This window comes from Heptranchias perlo, unplaced genomic scaffold, assembly GCF_035084215.1.
Source record: "Heptranchias perlo isolate sHepPer1 unplaced genomic scaffold, sHepPer1.hap1 HAP1_SCAFFOLD_1535, whole genome shotgun sequence".
NCBI lineage: Eukaryota > Metazoa > Chordata > Chondrichthyes > Hexanchiformes > Hexanchidae > Heptranchias > Heptranchias perlo.
The window spans coordinates 13,885-31,718 of NW_027138791.1; the positions used below are offsets into that span (position 1 = coordinate 13,885).

The window sequence follows — 17,834 nt, forward strand, 5'->3', positions numbered from 1 at the left end:
TTTTTAGACTGAAACTGATTTTAATCCAGCTGATTGCATTCACAAAAAACAAGTTCATAAATAACAGGTAGGCAGAGGCTGTGTTTTGAGGATTAAAACCATCTCGTGTTGTAATTCGATAGCAGATTTCACACAGAAGGGATAAATCCCAGCTATTCGCTGGAATCCCAGCCTCTGCGGTTCTCCCTCCCGTCCACTTTTCAATTCTCTCTGGTTTCCCCCTCCTCCTCCTGCCCCCGCCTGAAAGTGCGGCGTGGCATGCCGCTCCGGCACCCCGGTTTTTCGGCACCCCGGCAATTCGACCACGGTGTGCATCGCCGGCCGATCCTTCCCCCAAAAAGACGTCGGCACGCATTTTCCCGGCGGGATTGAGTGGGGGGTGGGGCCTGGGGGAGAGGGGGGCGGGAGTCGCTGGATAGCAATCGGGAGCTGATTGCGAAAACCCACCCCCCCCAACTCCCTTCCCCCACTCCCACCGCCACCCCCCGCCCCCCCGCAACTCCCTGCCCCGTCGAGCCCTCTCTCCCGTCTCGGCTGCGATCAGCTAACACACCACAGAACGAGAATAGAAACCACAGGGGAGGGAGCGGGGGGAGAAGGGAGGGGAGGGGGAAAGGAGGGAGGAGCGAAAACATAAGTGACTCTGAGGGAGGGTCCAGTTTAATCTGGTTAACGAGGATACAGTATATTTATCACAAAGATGGTTTAACATCAAAACGAAGCCAGCCCCAGCTAGGGGGCCATTTGTAATACTTTTATAAATATATATATGTATATATATATCAATAATTACATTTTTGAATAACAGCTATTCGGCCATGGGGGGTATTCCTTTATTTCTTTTAACCTCGCCCCCATTCCCCCAACCCCTTCCCCCAGAAATTCTGGTTCACTAATCATCGAACCAGTGTCACAGCCCCTCTGTTTGACCCCTCCTCCTTCACCCCCTCCCCCCCAAACCATTGGGAGAGGGGGGGGTCGAAACTAGGGGATTCAATAGCAGCGAAAGACCCCCTCCTCCGCCCCAAACGCACCCCGAGTTGAGCCAGAGGCAGGGAATGGACCAGCTGCTCTTGGGTACGGCTCAATGCCCTTAACGAGGGTCGCTGGGGGAGACGGGAGTTGGGGGGGGGTGGGTGTTGGGGTGAGGAGCGGAAGGGGTCCTTTTAAATAAATCGATTCATGGTAACCCCCAAACTCCCCCCCCCCCGCCCTGGAAAGTGTGTGTTTTGGAAGCTGGGGGGGCGTAGGGGAGGGAAAATGACCGCGCTGCGATGCACACTGTGGCCGAATTGCCTCAGGACCCGGTCGGCGTGCGCAATCAGTCAGTCGGAGAGGTGGTGGAGGGAGGGGTGTTAGCACCGTCTGACGGCAAAGGGTCCCCCCCCCATCCCGAGCGGATCGTAACCACCAAGTGCGGTTCGAGCCTCCCTCGCTCCAGAGACTCGAGCCCCGTAATCCAGGTCCCGACACTCCCCACCCCGGTGCCGGTACCGAGGGAGCGCCGCACCGTCGGAGGGGGCCGTCTTTCGGGATGAGACGTCAAACCGAGGCCCCCTCCCCGTCTGCCCTCTCAGGCGGGACGTAAAAGATCCCACGGCCGCTATTGGTGTCCTGGGGCCGATATCGAGCGCCGTCCTGCGCAGTCTCGTCCCAGCGCTGGGCCGGCTCCCGCCACACGTCAGGGCAGGAGGCGGGCGATAGTACAGCGAGCGTCCAACTGTGGTCCTTCCGGTCCCTACAGGCTCTCCTGGCTGGAGCCGGGATCATCTTCTGGAGGCCGCAGGCCTCCCTTCTTCCGCATCCAGGGGTGGCATAGTATCTGCTCCAGACTGGGCCGATTGGCGGGTCTCTGTTCCAGGCACCATCGGATTAACTGCTCGCACTCTGCGGGTCACACAAGAGGGTAACGTGACAGTTAGACTTCGCATTTAAGAGAAGGAAGTAAAGATAGAAATAAGAGAAAGATGGAACTTTGCATCTCTCCGGCCCCTTTCACCACCTCAGGCGCTCCCTCAATACTGACCCTCCGACAGTGCGGCGCTCCCTCAGTACCGACCCTCCGACAGTGCGGCGCTCCCTCAGTACTGACCCTCCGACAGTGCGGCGCTCCCTCAGTACCGACCCTCCGACAGTGCGGCGCTCCCTCAGTACTGACCCTCCCACAGTGCGGCGCTCCCTCAGTACCGACCCTCCGACAGTGCGGCGCTCCCTCAGTACAGCCCCTCCCACAGTGCGGCGCTCCCTCAGTACCGACCCTCCCACAGTGCGGCGCTCCCTCAGTACCGACCCTCCGACAGTGCGGCGCTCCCTCAGTACCGACCCTCCGACAGTGCGGCGCTCCCTCAGTACCGACCCTCCGACAGTGCGGCGCTCCCTCAGTACGGACCCTCCGACAGTGCGGCGCTCCCTCAGTACCGACCCTCCGACAGTGCGGCGCTCCCTCAGTACTGACCCTCCGACAGTGCGGCGCTCCCTCAGTACTGACCCTCCGACAGTGCGGCGCTCCCTCAGTACGGACCCTCCGACAGTGCGGCGCTCCCTCACTACTGACACCGGGGGGAGTGTCGGGGCCTGGATTACGGGGCTCGGGTCTCTGGAGTGGGGGCTCGAACCCTCGACCTTTGGACTCCGAGGGGCTCGAGAGAGAGACCCACTGAGGCACGGCCAACACCGTGAAGGGTGAAGGGACTACGTTGTGTTCCAGTTCGAAGTTTGTTCCGACTAAATAACTGAAGAAGGACCAGCGGAGGGCGGGAGGGTCACAATTTGTGTACGAGGCCGGATCGGGGTCAGATGTCAGGAGGCGGTCCTTTTCCCCGGAGATTAGCAGCGGCCCCTCTGGAAGGGGCGGCCGGCTCGCACCGCGGACGCCGATTCTGCGGAATTCCTTCTGGCCGGGCCTGAGGTCGGCCCGTCCAAGAAGCAGGTATCCTGGCAACGCAAATCGGGTCCGTAGCGGCCTCCTGGACCAGTTCCGATCGCCGAGGGGAGAGCGGAGGGGAATTGGCCAGATTTTATCAACCCCCTCGCCCTGCCGCCCGAAACTGGCCCTGGGCCTGGGTTTTTAAAAATTTGGTTTCTTGCCTCTCCCGGGAGGCTCGAGGGGCTGAATGGCCTCCTCCTGTTCCTAATGTAACAGGTTCGAGGGGCTGAATGGCCTCCTCCTGTTCCTAATGTAACAGGCTCGAGGGGCTGAATGGCCTCCTCCTGTTCCGATATTCCCTCAAGTCTGTGCAGAATTACCTGATTTCAACCAGGGCAAGTGGGTGGGGGCTTTCAATCGATCTTACAGTTCGGGCAGGCTGGGGGTGGAGAGGGGGGGGCATTGGGGGAGGGGGCAGCACGGAGGGGACAGGAGTGAAGTCAACCGGGATTGCTGCCCCCTCAGCGCTGACCCCTGCTGGACGGTTGGCTCCGGCGCGGATGCAACAGAGCTCACCCGCGACGCCCCCCATGGTCGAACAGCCGACCGTGCGTAAACAACAGCCGGCCGGGCCAGGCGCTGAGGGGAATTAAGAGAATCTTTTTTCTTAAAAAAAAACACCCCTTCGCCCGCTCGACCTGCCACTTACCCTCTGAAACGCCGCTCGGCACCTGGAGGTCGCCGGCCAGGATCTCCTCGTCCCGCTCGAAGGGGATATCGCCGCACACCATGTCGTACAGCAAGATCCCGAGAGACCACACGGCGGCAGAGCGGGCGTGGTAGCGATGGTGGCTGATCCACTCTGGCGGGCTGTACACTCTGGTCCCTGGGGGGCCGCAAAGAAAGAGGGAACACGATTAAAACAGAATGACGCTCAGTTAAGCCCGGCAAGAGGTCCGGCTGGGCTCCCACTCCCTCCTCTCCCTGACCTACCCCAGCCCCGCGACCTTGTTCTTCGTGCACCTGTGTGTTTTCGAGCTATTCGACCTGGGGGGGGCCAACCCTCACCCGACATCCACTTGGAGTCACTGGCTAGCAATAAGAGACCGCCCCCCCACCCCCGTCAGTGGTTCCCCCCACCCCCCCCCCCCCCCTTCCTTCCTAGCCCAGAGGTACTGAGGCCAATTAATTAGTTGATTCAACATGGGCTGGGTTACTGGGTAGGGGGGGCGGTCTCCCTGGTTTGTTGGCCTCAGTACCAGGCTGGTGCCAGAGTCCTGAAAGGCGACATGGCGCGTCCTTTTTAGCCTTACCGTCAAAGTCGGTGTAGACCGTGTCCCTCAGGAAGGCGCCCGATCCGAAGTCGATGAGCTTCAGCTCTCCCGTCCGCCGGTCGACCAGGAGGTTCTCGTCCTTGACGTCGCGGTGCACCACCCCGCAGTTGTGGCAGTGCCGCACGGCTTCCACCGCCTGGCGGAAGAAATCCCGCGAGCGGCCCTCGCCCAGCGCCCCCTCCTCCGTGATGAGGTCAAAGAGGTCCAGGGCGCTGCCTGGCCGCTCCATCACCAACAGGTAGCCCTCGGGGCGGGAAAACCAGTCCAGCAGTCGGATCACCCCTCGGTGCTCGCCCGACGACACTTTCTTCATCAGGACGATCTCCAGCGGCACGGGGTTCTCGTTCTGCTGGCGAAAAGGGTGACAGTTGTTATTCGCCCGCCCGCCGTGATCTATACCGTGACAAAAAGACAGGAGCGACATATCGCGTGATCTGGAACCCTTACTTCCTCCTTTGCCCCGATTTTTTTTGGTCACGCTTGCCGTGACAACATTTCCCCACTGCGAATTCCTATGTCAACATTTCCCCCCATTCAATTTTGCTATGTCAACCGTCACGTTGTAGTTGCAGGCTCCGGCCACCAGGGTCACGGGTAACGGCCCTGAGGCAGGCAGCCTCCAGGTAACCAATCGGTGCTTAATGTGGCCTGTCCTTTTACGGGCGTGGACGGCACTCTCCTGTGGGGGCGGGGGGAGGGAGTGTTTTGAATAGGCACACCCTGAGGCCAACTGCTGATACAGATGGAAGCTAGACTGACTTGTAAACCCCTCCCACCCACTGAAGTCAATTCCAGGTTAATTGCGGTGCCTGGAGGAAGTTACAATTACTCAGATGTATTGTCTGCTGTTTTCCAAATATGGTCATTTCACACAAATGTGACACAGACTTTTGAGCGTGACACTTTCAGGTGTGACACTTTCGAGCGTGACACTTTCAACTGTGACACTTTCAAGCGTGACACTTTCAGCTGTGACACTTTCCGGTGTGACACTTTTGAGCGTGACACTTTCCGGTGTGACACTTTCGAGCGTGACACTTTCCGGTGTGACACTTTCGAGCGTGACACTTTCCGGTGTGACACTTTTGAGCGTGACACTTTCAGCTGTGACACTTTCAAGCGTGACACTTTCAGCTGTGACACTTTCGAGCGTGACACTTTCCGGTGTGACACTTTTGAGCGTGACACTTTCCGGTGTGACACTTTCGAGCGTGACACTTTCCGGTGTGACACTTTTGAGCGTGACACTTTCCGGTGTGACACTTTCCGGTGTGACACTTTCAGCTGTGACACTTTCCGGTGTGAAGCACACTAGTCACAGGAGCATTGTACATTTGACAAAAAAAATACAGTCCTCCTGCCAGTAAGTGGATGTGGCGGTTAGCGTCAGCACCCCATGGTCGACAATCACCATCCAGGTTTGGGCACGAGTCTTGGGCACAGGAAGAGAGCAGAGGAAAGCACATATTTACATATCTATGTTATTAAAAAACCAAAAGGGAACCCCCCCACGCCAGTGACGAGAGTGACTTTTTTCTACGCGTCACGGCAAAAGAGGAGAGGTGGAAGAAAGGAAATGCAAACAAAGCATTTGAAGTCGTGAAATCGGCACTAATAGTCACCAATAAAACAATCACCAACTCCGGGTGGGTTTGGCACAGGGCAGCAGCGCTCTCTGCAAGACCCCGGCGAAGTTAGCCAGCTCTTCACGGGACAATTTAAATCCAATTTCACTCACCAGCCGACCCCACTCTGTCACCTTCTTCCTGGCCACGTGTTTAATCGCCACCTGTAACAGAAAGAGCGTCACATGGCGACTTTAACCACCATCAGTGTTTACATGTACGTTTAAATCAAGTCGCACTGGAATTAAACCCTCACCGTGTTTGTCTCCTCCCCGTTTACACATTAAACGAAATCTTCAGACAGAAATAGTTCTTATTGTGAATGATTCTGTCTCTCTCCCCCTGGAATGTTTCACTCTCGTTTTATAAATTATTGCACTAAAAGCGAAAACTGCTTATAGATATGTGTGTGTGTACTTGTATATGTATGTATGTCTGTATTTGTATGTGTATGTGTGTGTGTGTCTGTGTGTCTATGTGTGTGTGTCTATGTGTGTGTGTCTCTATGTATGTGTGTGTGTCTGTATGTCTATGTGTGTGTCTGTGTCTATGTGTGTGTATCTCTATGTGTGTCTGTGTGTGTGTCTATGTGTCTGTGTCTATGTGTGTGTATCTCTGTGTGTCTGTGTCTATGTGTGTGTCTCTATGTGTGTGTGTGTGTCTCTATGTGTGTGCGTCTGTCTGTGTGTGTCTCTATGTGTGTCTGTGTGTGTCTGTGTGTGTGTCTATGTGTGTGTGTGTCTCTGTCTGTGTGTGTGTCTCTATGTCTGTGTGTCTGTGTGTGTGTCTATTTGTGTATCTATGTATGTCTCTATGTGTGTGTTTGTTTGTGTGTGTCTATTTGTGTATCTGTGTATGTCTCTGTCTGTGTGTGTGTGTGTCTCTGTGTGTGTGTGTCTCTGTCTGTGTGTGTGTGTGTCTCTGTCTGTGTGTGTGTCTCTGTGTGTGTGTGTGTCTCTGTCTGTGTGTGTGTGTGTCTCTGTCTGTGTGTGTGTGTCTGTGTGTGTGTGTGTCTCTCTCTCTCTCTGTCTCTGTCTGTCTGTGTGTGTGTCTCTGTCTGTGTGTGTGTGTCTCTGTCTGTGTGTGTGTGTCTGTGTGTGTGTCTCTCTCTCTCTCTGTCTCTGTCTGTGTGTGTGTGTGTCTCTGTCTCTGTGTGTGTGTGTCTCTGTGTGTGTGTGTGTCTCTGTCTGTGTGTGTGTGTGTCTGTGTGTGTGTGTGTGTGTCTGTGTGTGTGTGTGTCTCTCTCTCTCTGTCTCTGTCTGTGTGTGTGTGTGTCTCTGTCTGTGTGTGTGTGTGTGTCTCTGTGTGTGTGTGTGTCTCTGTCTGTGTGTGTGTGTGTGTCTGTGTGTGTGTGTGTGTCTGTGTGTGTGTGTGTGTGTCTGTGTGTGTGTCTCTCTCTCTCTCTCTGTCTCTGTCTGTGTGTTTATTTTATCCCCTCCTTTGCCCCCTTCTCTCACCTGGGCTCCGTCCGACAGTCTCACCGCCGAGTAGACGGTGCCGAAGCCGCCGCTGCCGATCTGAGCGCCCAGTTGGTACAACTTCTCAAAGGGTTCCCTCTCCTTCACTGCAGGGTGAAAGTCAGAGAGAGAGAGAATTACATTTCATCCAATAACCAGAGCCTCGGGTTAACAAAGTGATTAGAAAATAAACACAAAAAGCAAAAGGACCTTTTAATAAACTCGCCTCATCTTTCTTATCCAGCCCCTCCAAAAGTTTCACCCTCTCCTTCCCCTTCCCACCTTTTTTGGTCTCCTCTCTCTCGTTACTTTGTTGTTATTTGTGACTATATTTATTCACAAGAAGATTACAGCCCTTGACCATCTGTCTTATCTCTTGTCCGATTCACAACTCACCCGGAAAGAATATTTACAGGGAATTGAGAAGGCGGGCAGTGGGGGGGAGAGAGAGCTAAAGAGCATTTCAATTCAGGGCAAATAATCTAACATTGTCCCTTGTGACAAATGAACTCGCCCCGTCCCTTCCCAACCGGCTCAACTCAACTCGGAAATAACCCCAAACATCCCGTCTCTTCTCTCTCTCTCTCTCTCTATCTGCCTCTGTCTGTCTGTGTTTCTTTCTCTCTATTTGCCTCGGAGTCTGTCTGACTGTGTCCCCCTTTCCCTCTCTCTCTCTATCTCTCTCTCCCTCTATCGTTATGCGGGTCCCCCTTTCTCTCCGTCTCTTTCTCCCTCTCTCTCTATCGTTGTATCTTTCCCTCTTTCTCTCCCTCTCTATCTCTCTCTCTATCGTTATATCTTTCCCTCTCTCTCTCTATCGTTATATCTTTCCCTCTTTCTCCCTCTCTATCTCTCTCTATCGTTATATCTTTCCCTCTCTCTATCTCTCTCTATCGTTATATCTTTCCCTCTTTCTCTCTCTCTCTATCGTTATATCTTTCCCTTTCTCTCCCTCTCTCTCTATCGTTATATCTTTCCCTCTCTCTATCTCTCTCTCTATCGTTATATCTTTCCCTCTTTCTCTCTCTCTCTATCGTTATATCTTTCCCTTTCTCTCCCTCTCTCTCTATCGTTATATCTTTCCCTTTCTCTCCCTCTCTCTATCGTTGTATCTTTCTCCCTTTCTCTCCCTCTATCTCTCTCTCTATCGTTATATCATTCCCTTTTTCTCTCCCTCTATCGTTCTATGTTTCCCTCTCTATCTCTATCGTTATATCTTTCCCTCTCTCTATCGTTATATCTTTCCCTCTCTCTATCTCTCTCTCTATCGTTATATCTTTCCCTCTCTCTCTCTCTCTCTATCGTTATATCTTTCCCTCTTTCTCTCCCTCTCTATCTCTCTCTATCGTTATATCTTTCCCTCTCTCTATCTCTCTCTCTATCGTTATATCTTTCCCTCTCTCTCTCTATCGTTATATCTTTCCCTCTTTCTCTCCCTCTCTATCGTTATATCTTTCCCTCTCTCTATCTCTCTCTCTATCGTTATATCTTTCCCTCTCTCTCTCTCTATCGTTATATCTTTCCCTCTTTCTCTCCCTCTCTATCTCTCTCTATCGTTATATCTTTCCCTCTCTCTATCGTTATATCTTTCCCTCTTTCTCTCCCTTTCTATCTCTCTCTATCGTTATATCTTTCCCTCTTTCTATCTCTCTCTCTATCGTTATATCTTTCCCTCTTTCTCTATCGTTATATCATTCCCTTTTTCTCTCCCTCTCTCTATCGTTCTATGTTTCCCTCTATCTCCCTCTCTATCGTTACATCTTTCCCTCTCTCCCTCTCTGTCTCTCTCTCTATCGTTATATCTTTCCCTCTCTCCCTCTGTCTCTCTCTCTATCGTTACATCTTTCCCTCTCTATCTCTCTATCGTTATATCTTTCCCTCTTTCTCGTTCCATTTCTCTATCTTTGCCTCTCCGACTCTCTCTCTATCTCTCTCTCTCTCTGCCCTTAACCTTGTGATCTGAGAATTACTGACTCTCTCTCTCTCCTTCAAGTAGCAGCCGGCAAAACAACGGTTTTTCTTTTGCATCACTGACATTCACATCAAGTACAAACTTCACCTGGGCAAACATCCACACTGGACTGATGATGGCAACACAGAGATCCGAACTTCTTCATCCTTCGGAGGGGAGTTTTAAGTCCTGCCAAGTTGTAAAATCCACCTCAGATATTTTTGAATAGAAATATATATAAAATCCTCCGTCCCTCCGAGACAAGATTTCACACCCAGGCAAGAGAAGCAGATGTCCAGAAACTTGCCCTGAAAACTGGTCTGTTTCCCACGTGTGAGACTCAAGTGTTGCCTTTTTTTTGCTACAAAAATGTATCAGTTTCACTGCCACCCCTCGAAATGTATCAACGTTCCGAAGCCCCGCCCCCCACCCCTCAGCGCCCCGCCCACTTGTCGTTTGCAACAGCGTGGCAGCCAATCAGCAGGGGGCGAGCAGTGTCCTCAGGTTCCAAGAAACCCCTGTTGCGGTTTCAACTTTCCTGAAACTCACCCCCGGCATCTGTCCCAAAAAATCGTGCAAAGTGTCATTCCCCCCCCCCCCAAAATCGTGCAAAGCGTCCCAAAGAATCGTGCAAAGTGTCCCCAAAGAATCGTGCAAAGCGTCCCAAAATAGTGCAAAGTGTCCCCAAAGAATCGTGCAAAGCGTCCCCAAAAATAGTGCAAAGTGTCCCCAAAGAATCGTGCAAAGCGTCCCCAAAAATAGTGCAAAATGTCCCCAAAGAATCGTGCAAAGCGTCCCCAAAAATAGTGCAAAGTGTCCCCAAAGAATCGTGCAAAGCGTCCCAAAAAAATCGTGCAAAGCGTCCCAAAAATAGTGCAAAGTGTCCCCAAAGAATCGTGCAAAGTGTCCCCCGAAATCGTAGTGTCCCAAAAAATCGTGCAGTGTCCCCAAAAATCGTGCAGTGTCCCCAAAAATCGTGCAGTGTCCCAAAAATAGTGCAAAGTGTCCCCAAAGAATCGTGCAAAGTGTCCCCCGAAATTGTAGTGTCCCAAAAATCGTGCAGTGTCCCAAAATCGTGGTGTCCCAAAAATCGTGCAAAGTGCCCCAAGAAATCGTGCAAAGTGTCCCAGAATCGTGAAAAGTGTCCCAGAATCGTGCAAAGTGTCCCAAGGATCGTGCAAAGTGTCCCAGAATCGTGAAGTGTCCCAGAATCGTGCAAAGTGTCCCAAGGATCGTGCAAAGTGTCCCAAGGATCGTGCAAAGTGTCCCAGAGATCGTGCAAAGCGCTCAGAGTCGTGCAAAGTGATTTCCCCCCACCCCCTCTCTCTCCCACCCTTTTTTTCTCTCTCTCTCCTCACCTCCAAATGATCTGAATTCATCCTTTTTAAAAATCCGGTTGCATTTTCTTTCCCTCGCTGGAAATATTTACAAATCTTGCATTGATTCAGAAACTCTCAAAGCCTTTCACACACACGTTTATTTGAACTGCACTGTTTTATTGACAAAACGATTAAATATCCCGCCTTTGCATAAATTATATGCGGACATATTTTACAAAAAAAGTGGGAAAATGGGCATTTATTGATGAAACATTTGACCCCAGATATGTTCTTTTGAAAGATCAGTGGCAGGTTTTTTTTCTGAAATTGTTTTAAGTGGGAAAAAAATACATATTTGAATATCTTCTATCTTAATTGTGCTTAAAGCTCGCAACCTGATTTGCAAGCTCCGTCTACACGGGTGTTTACCATAGAAGGGTTAAAACAGTAATTTTCTACATTCTGTATGTGTTTAAAGAACTTGCAAACAGCAGACTCGAGCATAACCCCACTGTTCATTTTATACAGCGATTCTGAGCCCTAGATGGCGCCAAGTTGGGTGAGGACAGCGGCGATGCCCGCCACAGCCCCAGGACACCAGGGAGAACTCCCCCCACCCTGCTCTTCCTCCAATAGCGGCCATGGGATCTTTTACATCCCACCTGATGGGGGCCTCGGTTTAACATCTCATCCGAAAGACAACCCCTCCGACAGTGCAGCACTCCCTCAGTACTGGATTATGGGGCGCGTCCCCACGACCTTCTGATCAGCCAGGGCTGACGCCTTAGAGATGAGGATGGGGTTTCCTGATGGTTCACTTGTGGGGGAATGAAATGTCGAGCAGGGGCTGCTCGCTGCGGCCATCTACCTGCTCTCCCGTTTCCCCCACTCGCCCTCCCACGACACCCAATATTTGTCACCCTCCCCTGGCTCGCCGGCTGAATGCACTGCCTTGGTCCCAGGTTCTCCTCCTCAGTCTGAGATACCGGGTCTCAATCTGGCCACCTGTTGGACTCAGTGTGCCACGGTCAGAGGCAGGGAAAGAAGTCAGCACCTGATCGCTCTCCTCCGCGCCCCCACCCCACTAGAAAATGTACGCACGTGTGTCGAGTGGGGGGAAGAGTATCAGAACTGGCCGTGACGCCCCCTACAGTCGAATAGCCCGAGCTTGGGGGTGCAATAACCGCATTTCTCACTTCCTCCCCACAAAGTGCAATTTAATTTTGTTCTTTTCCTTACTCCCGCTCCCCTTTTCCAATCCTCCCCCGAAGGCGTTGACTCTCCCTGGGGTACAGGGTTCCCTGGGCACTGCCCGCCCTCCTGTAGCTCACCCTAGGGGCCTTGTGAGAGCCTTGGTCAGTGAGCGTGCTGATGGTGGAGTTGGGGAGGAGGATCGAAAGGGGAAAGTTGAGTGTAAATGAATGCCAGAGCGGGGGGCCGGGGCAACAGAGGGGGAGCGCATGATAAAATATTGGAGCGAGTGAGAGTGCGAGGGCAGTGTGCAATAGTGTGAGGGGAGGGGGCTGTGCAAGAGCCTGGAAACACCTGAGAGGGAGCGAGCAGCAAAATGTATGTGGCAAGTTTTACTCTGCTGTCGCTTGGTGGGTCTCACTCTCATCCCAGAGTCAGAAGGTCGAGGGTTTGAGTCCCCCCCTCCAGAGACTCGAGTCCCGTAATCCAGGCCCCGACACTCCCCCGCTGCCGGTACTGAGGGAGCGCCGCACTGTCGGAGGTGCCGTCTTTCGGGTGAGACGTCAAGCCGAGGACCCCGTCTACCCTCTTGGGTGGGACGCAAAAGATCCCACGGCCTCTATTGGAAGAGCAGGGGAATGTTGCCTGGCTGATGTCTCTCACTTAACCAACATGCTCATCTCACGATTGTGGGACCTTGCTGTGTACAAATTGGGTTTCTACCTTATAACTGTGACTACACTTTGTTGGCTTTGGGACATCCTGAGGAGGTGAAAGGTGTTTTACAAATATTATCTCGAATCTTTGCTTCTGTAGATCGATATATTAATAAAGCCTTGCATTTAATGTGTCTCTGCAGCCCATGACATGACAACGAACATTTATACAGCCAGGGCGCTTCACAGGAGCGATTATCAAACAAAATTTGACACCGAGCCACGAGGAGATATTAGGACAGGTGACCAAAAGCTTGGTCAAAGAGGTAGGTTTTAAGGAGCGTCTTAAAGGAGGAGAGAGGCGGAGAGGTTTAGGGGGGGGAAATTCCAGAGCTTAGGGCCCAGGAAGCTGAAGGCACGGCCGCCAATGGTGGAACGATGGAAATTGGGCATGCGCAAGAGACCAGAATTGGAGGAGCGCAGAGATCTCGGAGGGTTGTGGGGGCTGGAGGAGGGCCATAGAGGGATTTGAACACAAGGATGAGAATTTTAAAATCGAGGTGTTGCTGGACCGGGAGCCAATGTAGGTCAGCGAGCAGTGGGTGGGGGGGATGATGGGTGAACGGGACTCGGTGCGAGTTAGGATACAGGGGGGCAGCAGTTTTGGATGAGCTGCAGTTTACAAAGGGTGGAAGACGGAAGGCCGGCCAGGAGAGCATTGGAATAGATAAATCTCTGCCTGCCTGGATTGAAACAGGGCTGGAGGCTGCCCTGATGCTGGGAGTCAATTGTATCTATCAAAACAGATCGATGGATTTTTTTTGTTGGGTAAGGGTACTGAGGGATATGGAGTGAAGGCAGGTCAGCCCTGATCTGATTGAAAAACCTCCTCCTGTTCCTGCGAGTTCTGTGAAAACCACAAAGCTAAGCCAGTCCAAGAGATTAAAGTTTATTGTAATAAAACAAATCGAGAGGGGACGACTGCAAATATCACCGTGGAGGTCGTGTAATAGCGATCGACGTACACCTCCACTTCCTAAGCATCGCTGACTGTAGCAGACGCCTCCAGTGTCCCACGTGCAGTTCCTCGGGGAGCAGACAACACACAGTCCAGGTGAGAAGGCCGCCCGAAAGGTAACAGGTCGTCCTCAGTGCATGGAGCCACTCCCAAGCACTGTTAATTGCTAATGTCTCGGGTGCGCTGCTCCCTTTGAGCGATAGGATGCAGCCTGTGTGCCCTGCCCCCAAAATAGAGAGATCCTGATTTCGATTGTGCCCCACAGCGATAGGGGAACGCGACAGGGGTCTATTAAATAGGGCCCCTTTCGCTGGCTAAACGGACAACCCCTGCTTCTGAATGACATTCCCTTGACCTCTGTTTGATTAAGAGAGCAACCCTCCCACAGCGTGCCAACGAGGGGGACACACACAAGGGAGAGGGTACGGCTTATCAAAGCCTTCCATTGTCCAGGGTGCGCCCGCAGTCGGAGAGGCCACCGCCGTGTCCCTGCCATCGCACCGGGCCGGTTTAGACAGCTGCCCCTTTGTGGTTTTGCCCCGGTGCCCGCCCCCGGCGGGAGATGCCAGCGGGTCGGCGGACCAGTTGAAACACCGTTTGCTCTTCTGCCGCGATGGGGTGAGTGGCAGGAAAGAAGAAAAAAATACCACCAGGGTCCAGTGACGCGAACCCAGTTATTTGACTGAGGGGGGCGTTGCACGGGTACCCCTTCCAGGTAGTCGGGGCGTCGGAGAGCCCGGCTGGTTTTTCCTTCTGAAGCCCAAGAGCACGGAGGCCAAATGTAGCACACTCTGCACCCCCCCTCCCCCAAGGCTGTTGACTCTGCAATGGATCGAAGTGGCTGAGGGCAGCACCGTCGATGGGCCGAGTGGTCCTTCCTCGTCAGTCTCTGGTCCGCGCTTGTGCGCTCTCAGGTGAGGGGGGGGTCCTCTCCACCTCTGTAGACCCCCTCCTCAGGGTATGAATGTCACCCCTAGATGTTGAGGGGGGCAGCAGTGGGGAGGGGAGGGAGGGCTTCTGCCCTGTCCTTACCCCCCACCCCCTCCTTACTTGCCAGCAGGAGTCACTCCATCAGGAGTGGCCTTTACTGCTGTGTGCGTGGTGGGCCTGCCTCACCTGGCGCCTCGAACCCAGCTATTTGACCCAGGGGGGCATCATGGAGGCACATCTTCCTGGAAGTGGGAGCACGGGGGGGGGTCACTGGCGTCACGCAAGTACATCTACCAGGAAGTGCCCCCGCTTCCTGGAAGGTGCAGCTGCGCGATGCCCCCTCGGTCAAATTGCCAGGTTTGAGGCACCAGCTCAGATCTGGTCAGCACAGGCCGGGGATGCCACGGCCTGTCCCACAGCGGGCTGCGGCGTGGGAGGCTCCGGGCCCCGCCTCCTCGAGCGAGGCCAGTCCACCAGGGTGGGCATCGCAGCCAGATTCTGTGCTCCACCCACCCTTCCGCCAGTGGCCCGTGATCACAGAGCCCTGCCTGATGGTTCCCGCTACTTAGCCGCGGGGCGGGGGGGGGGGGGGGGGAAGACGAGCTGTAGCAACAGCCCCCTCCCCCCACCCCCCCCGCCCCCCCCCCAAACTAGCCATCTTAGCACAGCCCCTCGTGGTCTGTGGGGCCTGGTCCCACACCAGACATCTCAGAGGGGCTGACAGGAATTTTATTGTTAAAACAGACCAACATCAGCAGCCGAGAGAAACAGAGGCACTCTGAATCATCCAAAATTAATTTCAAGGAACATAAATTAATCTTTTTTGGTAAATTTCCTGCGCCTCCCTCCCCTCAGGCACAGGGGGGGGGCGCGCGCGGGGAGGTGCACAAAGATGGAACTCCCATTTCTACTGCGCCTTTCACCACCTCAGGACGTCCCAAAGAGTTTCACAGGCTCTTTGAAGTGTGGTCATCGTTGTAACGGAGGGAACGAGGCCAATTTGCGCACAGCAAGATCCCGCAAACAGCATCGAGACAAGTGACCAGAATATTTTTTTTTTTTTGTTTAAAAAGGGTGGATTGAGGGATTAAATCTCGGCCCCAGGACACCGGGGAGAGCTTCCTCCCCCCCCCCACCCCGGCCCCTGCTCTTCTTCCAATAGCGGCCGTGGGATCTTTTACATCCCACGCGAGACGGGGCCTCGGGTTAAAGTCTGAAAGACGGCCCCTCCGACAGTGCAGCGTCGTTCGAGAGGCAGCGTGCGCAGAAGGGGCGGGGGCGGCCGCGGCCTTAACCCAGCACTGTCCGTAACAGCAGCCTCCAGCCGGAGGGGGCTAATTTTAAATCCAGATGTGGCTAACTGCACTCCTCATCGGTGACTCTGCCACAACGTAGCTCTGTGATCTCAACACTCATTGGCGTGGTGCGTAACCTTCAATCTTTCCCGTGCGTTTATCGATAAAACAGTCCGACGGAGAGCGTGCCAGTGGGTTCTTGATGGTTGGAGCTTTGTTAGGTCCTTGGTGAAAGGGTGGCGGATGCTTTTTTTGTTAAGCAAATATACACGTGTGCCCGACCTTTGCTCGTACAGTGCGAGAGGACGCATTAAAATGACTGCATGTGGTTAAATGGGGAGGGGGGGCTCGCTCGTAGCCACTGCCGACACTTGCATCGAGCGCTCTCCCCTGGCTTGTGGCACAGTCCGTTCCTCCCGCCCCGCCAAACCCCAAGGGACGCGCTTCACGGCCAAGTGCCCGCTCAAGGTTGGCGCGCCGTGGCCAACAACCGGCTGTTGAACTGCAGGAGGCGTCACAGACGGGCCCCGCCCTCAGCTTGTCGCCCAACCGAGGCTCCTCCCCGCCTCTTTTCCTCGCCTCCTCACCCCCAGGGCAATTGTACAGCCCTCCTCCCATCTTGGCCGAGGGGGGGGGGATGGAGCCGAGGACCCCGTGGAGCACCTCACAGGGCTGAGGGAGAGCGAGCCCTCAGGATCCCGTAACTTAAAATCTTTTCATTATTAAAAGGGCAGCACCCCGGCCCCCTCGATCCACGGCAGCGGCAGAGGGGGACTGACCCCCCCCCCCCCATGCCTCGAGGCGGGAATTGGGTGCGGGGGGGGGGTTTGGAGGGTAGGAAAGGGGAAGAGGCCTGCCTCTGAAGCGGTGGGAGTGGCGGGGAAAATCGGCCGAGGGAGGAACGGAGAAGGTGGCGAGGGGCTCCACGACGAGTTCTGCCAGCGAGGGGGGAGGCGGGAGCAAACTGCTCGTGTGGTCACGCTAACCGGCCAGCGCAGGCTCAGGGAAGCTGCATCAGATCCATTGCTTCACAGACAAACAGAAAAAAAAATAATAATAGGAAAAAAAAAACAAAAAAAAAAATTATATTTTCTACGACTGAACGTCAGTGTTATGGGTCGGTGCAACATTACATCAGCTCATTTTTAGTTCCATACATGCATCTAATTGGATAAAGTCTGTGTGTCTAGCCACTGGATGGGGGAGGGGGTGTCGAGTACTGAATGGGGTCGAAGTAAAGAGGAGGCCGGGCGGGCAGAGGAGGGGCGGGGGGGTGAGGGTGGACACGGTCGATCAGCTCTTGTCCGGCGATGGCTCTCTGTGTGATTCCCTGCTCTTCTTCATACTGTCCAGGTACTCCTGCTGAGAGACGGCCAGCACCGAGGCTAGGATCTCATCGTCTTCCCAGTCGGCCAGGCCTGCGGTGGGGAAAAGAGAGAGAGAGGGGGACAGACAGAGAGAGAGAGAGAGAGAGAGAGAGAGGGACAGACAGAGAGAGAGAGAGAGAGAGAGAGAGGGACAGACAGAGAGAGAGAGAGAGAGAGAGAGGGACAGACAGAGAGAGAGAGAGAGAGAGAGAGGACAGACAGAGAGAGAGAGAGAGAGAGGGACAGACAGAGAGAGAGAGAGAGGGACAGACAGAGAGAGAGAGAGAGAGAGGGACAGACAGAGAGAGAGAGAGAGAGAGGGACAGACAGAGAGAGAGAGAGAGAGAGAGAGAGACAGAGAGAGAGAGAGAGAGAGGGACAGGACAGAGAGAGAGAGAGAGAGAGGGACAGACAGAGAGAGAGAGAGAGAGAGAGAGAGAGACAGACAGAGAGAGAGAGAGAGGGACAGACAGAGAGAGAGAGAGAGAGAGGGACAGACAGAGAGAGAGAGAGAGGGACAGACAGAGAGAGAGAGAGAGGGACAGACAGAGAGAGAGAGAGAGGGACAGACAGAGAGGAGAGAGAGAGGGACAGACAGAGAGAGAGAGAGAGGGGACAGACAGAGAGAGAGAGAGAGGGACAGACAGAGAGAGAGAGAGAGGGACAGACAGAGAGAGAGAGAGAGGGACAGAGAGAGAGAGAGAGAGAGAGGGACAGAGAGAGAGAGAGAGAGAGGGACAGAGAGAGAGAGAGAGAGAGAGAGGGACAGAGAGGAGAAGAGAGAGAGAGAGAGAGGGACAGAGAGAGAGAGAGAGGGACAGAGAG

At 53.8% G+C, this 17,834-nt stretch overlaps 1 protein-coding gene across 2 annotated transcripts; it reads right to left on the bottom strand.

Moving 5' to 3' along the window:
• On the bottom strand, positions 1-9,615 carry LOC137309206 (serine/threonine-protein kinase pim-3-like). Of its 2 annotated transcripts, none has more exons than XM_067977463.1 (6): positions 9,342-9,615; positions 7,283-7,389; positions 5,939-5,989; positions 4,180-4,549; positions 3,576-3,752; positions 1-1,887 (listed from the first exon to the last, which is right to left on the bottom strand). In XM_067977463.1, exons 1-6 carry the CDS (start codon positions 9,397-9,399, stop codon positions 1,739-1,741), a joined length of 912 nt encoding a protein of 303 aa, XP_067833564.1. In that variant the 5' UTR covers positions 9,400-9,615; the 3' UTR covers positions 1-1,738. The 2 variants fall into 2 exon arrangements, with proteins under 2 accessions (XP_067833564.1, XP_067833565.1); XM_067977464.1 differs by having other exon boundaries at positions 4,180-4,546; positions 9,342-9,614.
• Positions 9,616-17,834: the final 8,219 nt, after the last annotated feature.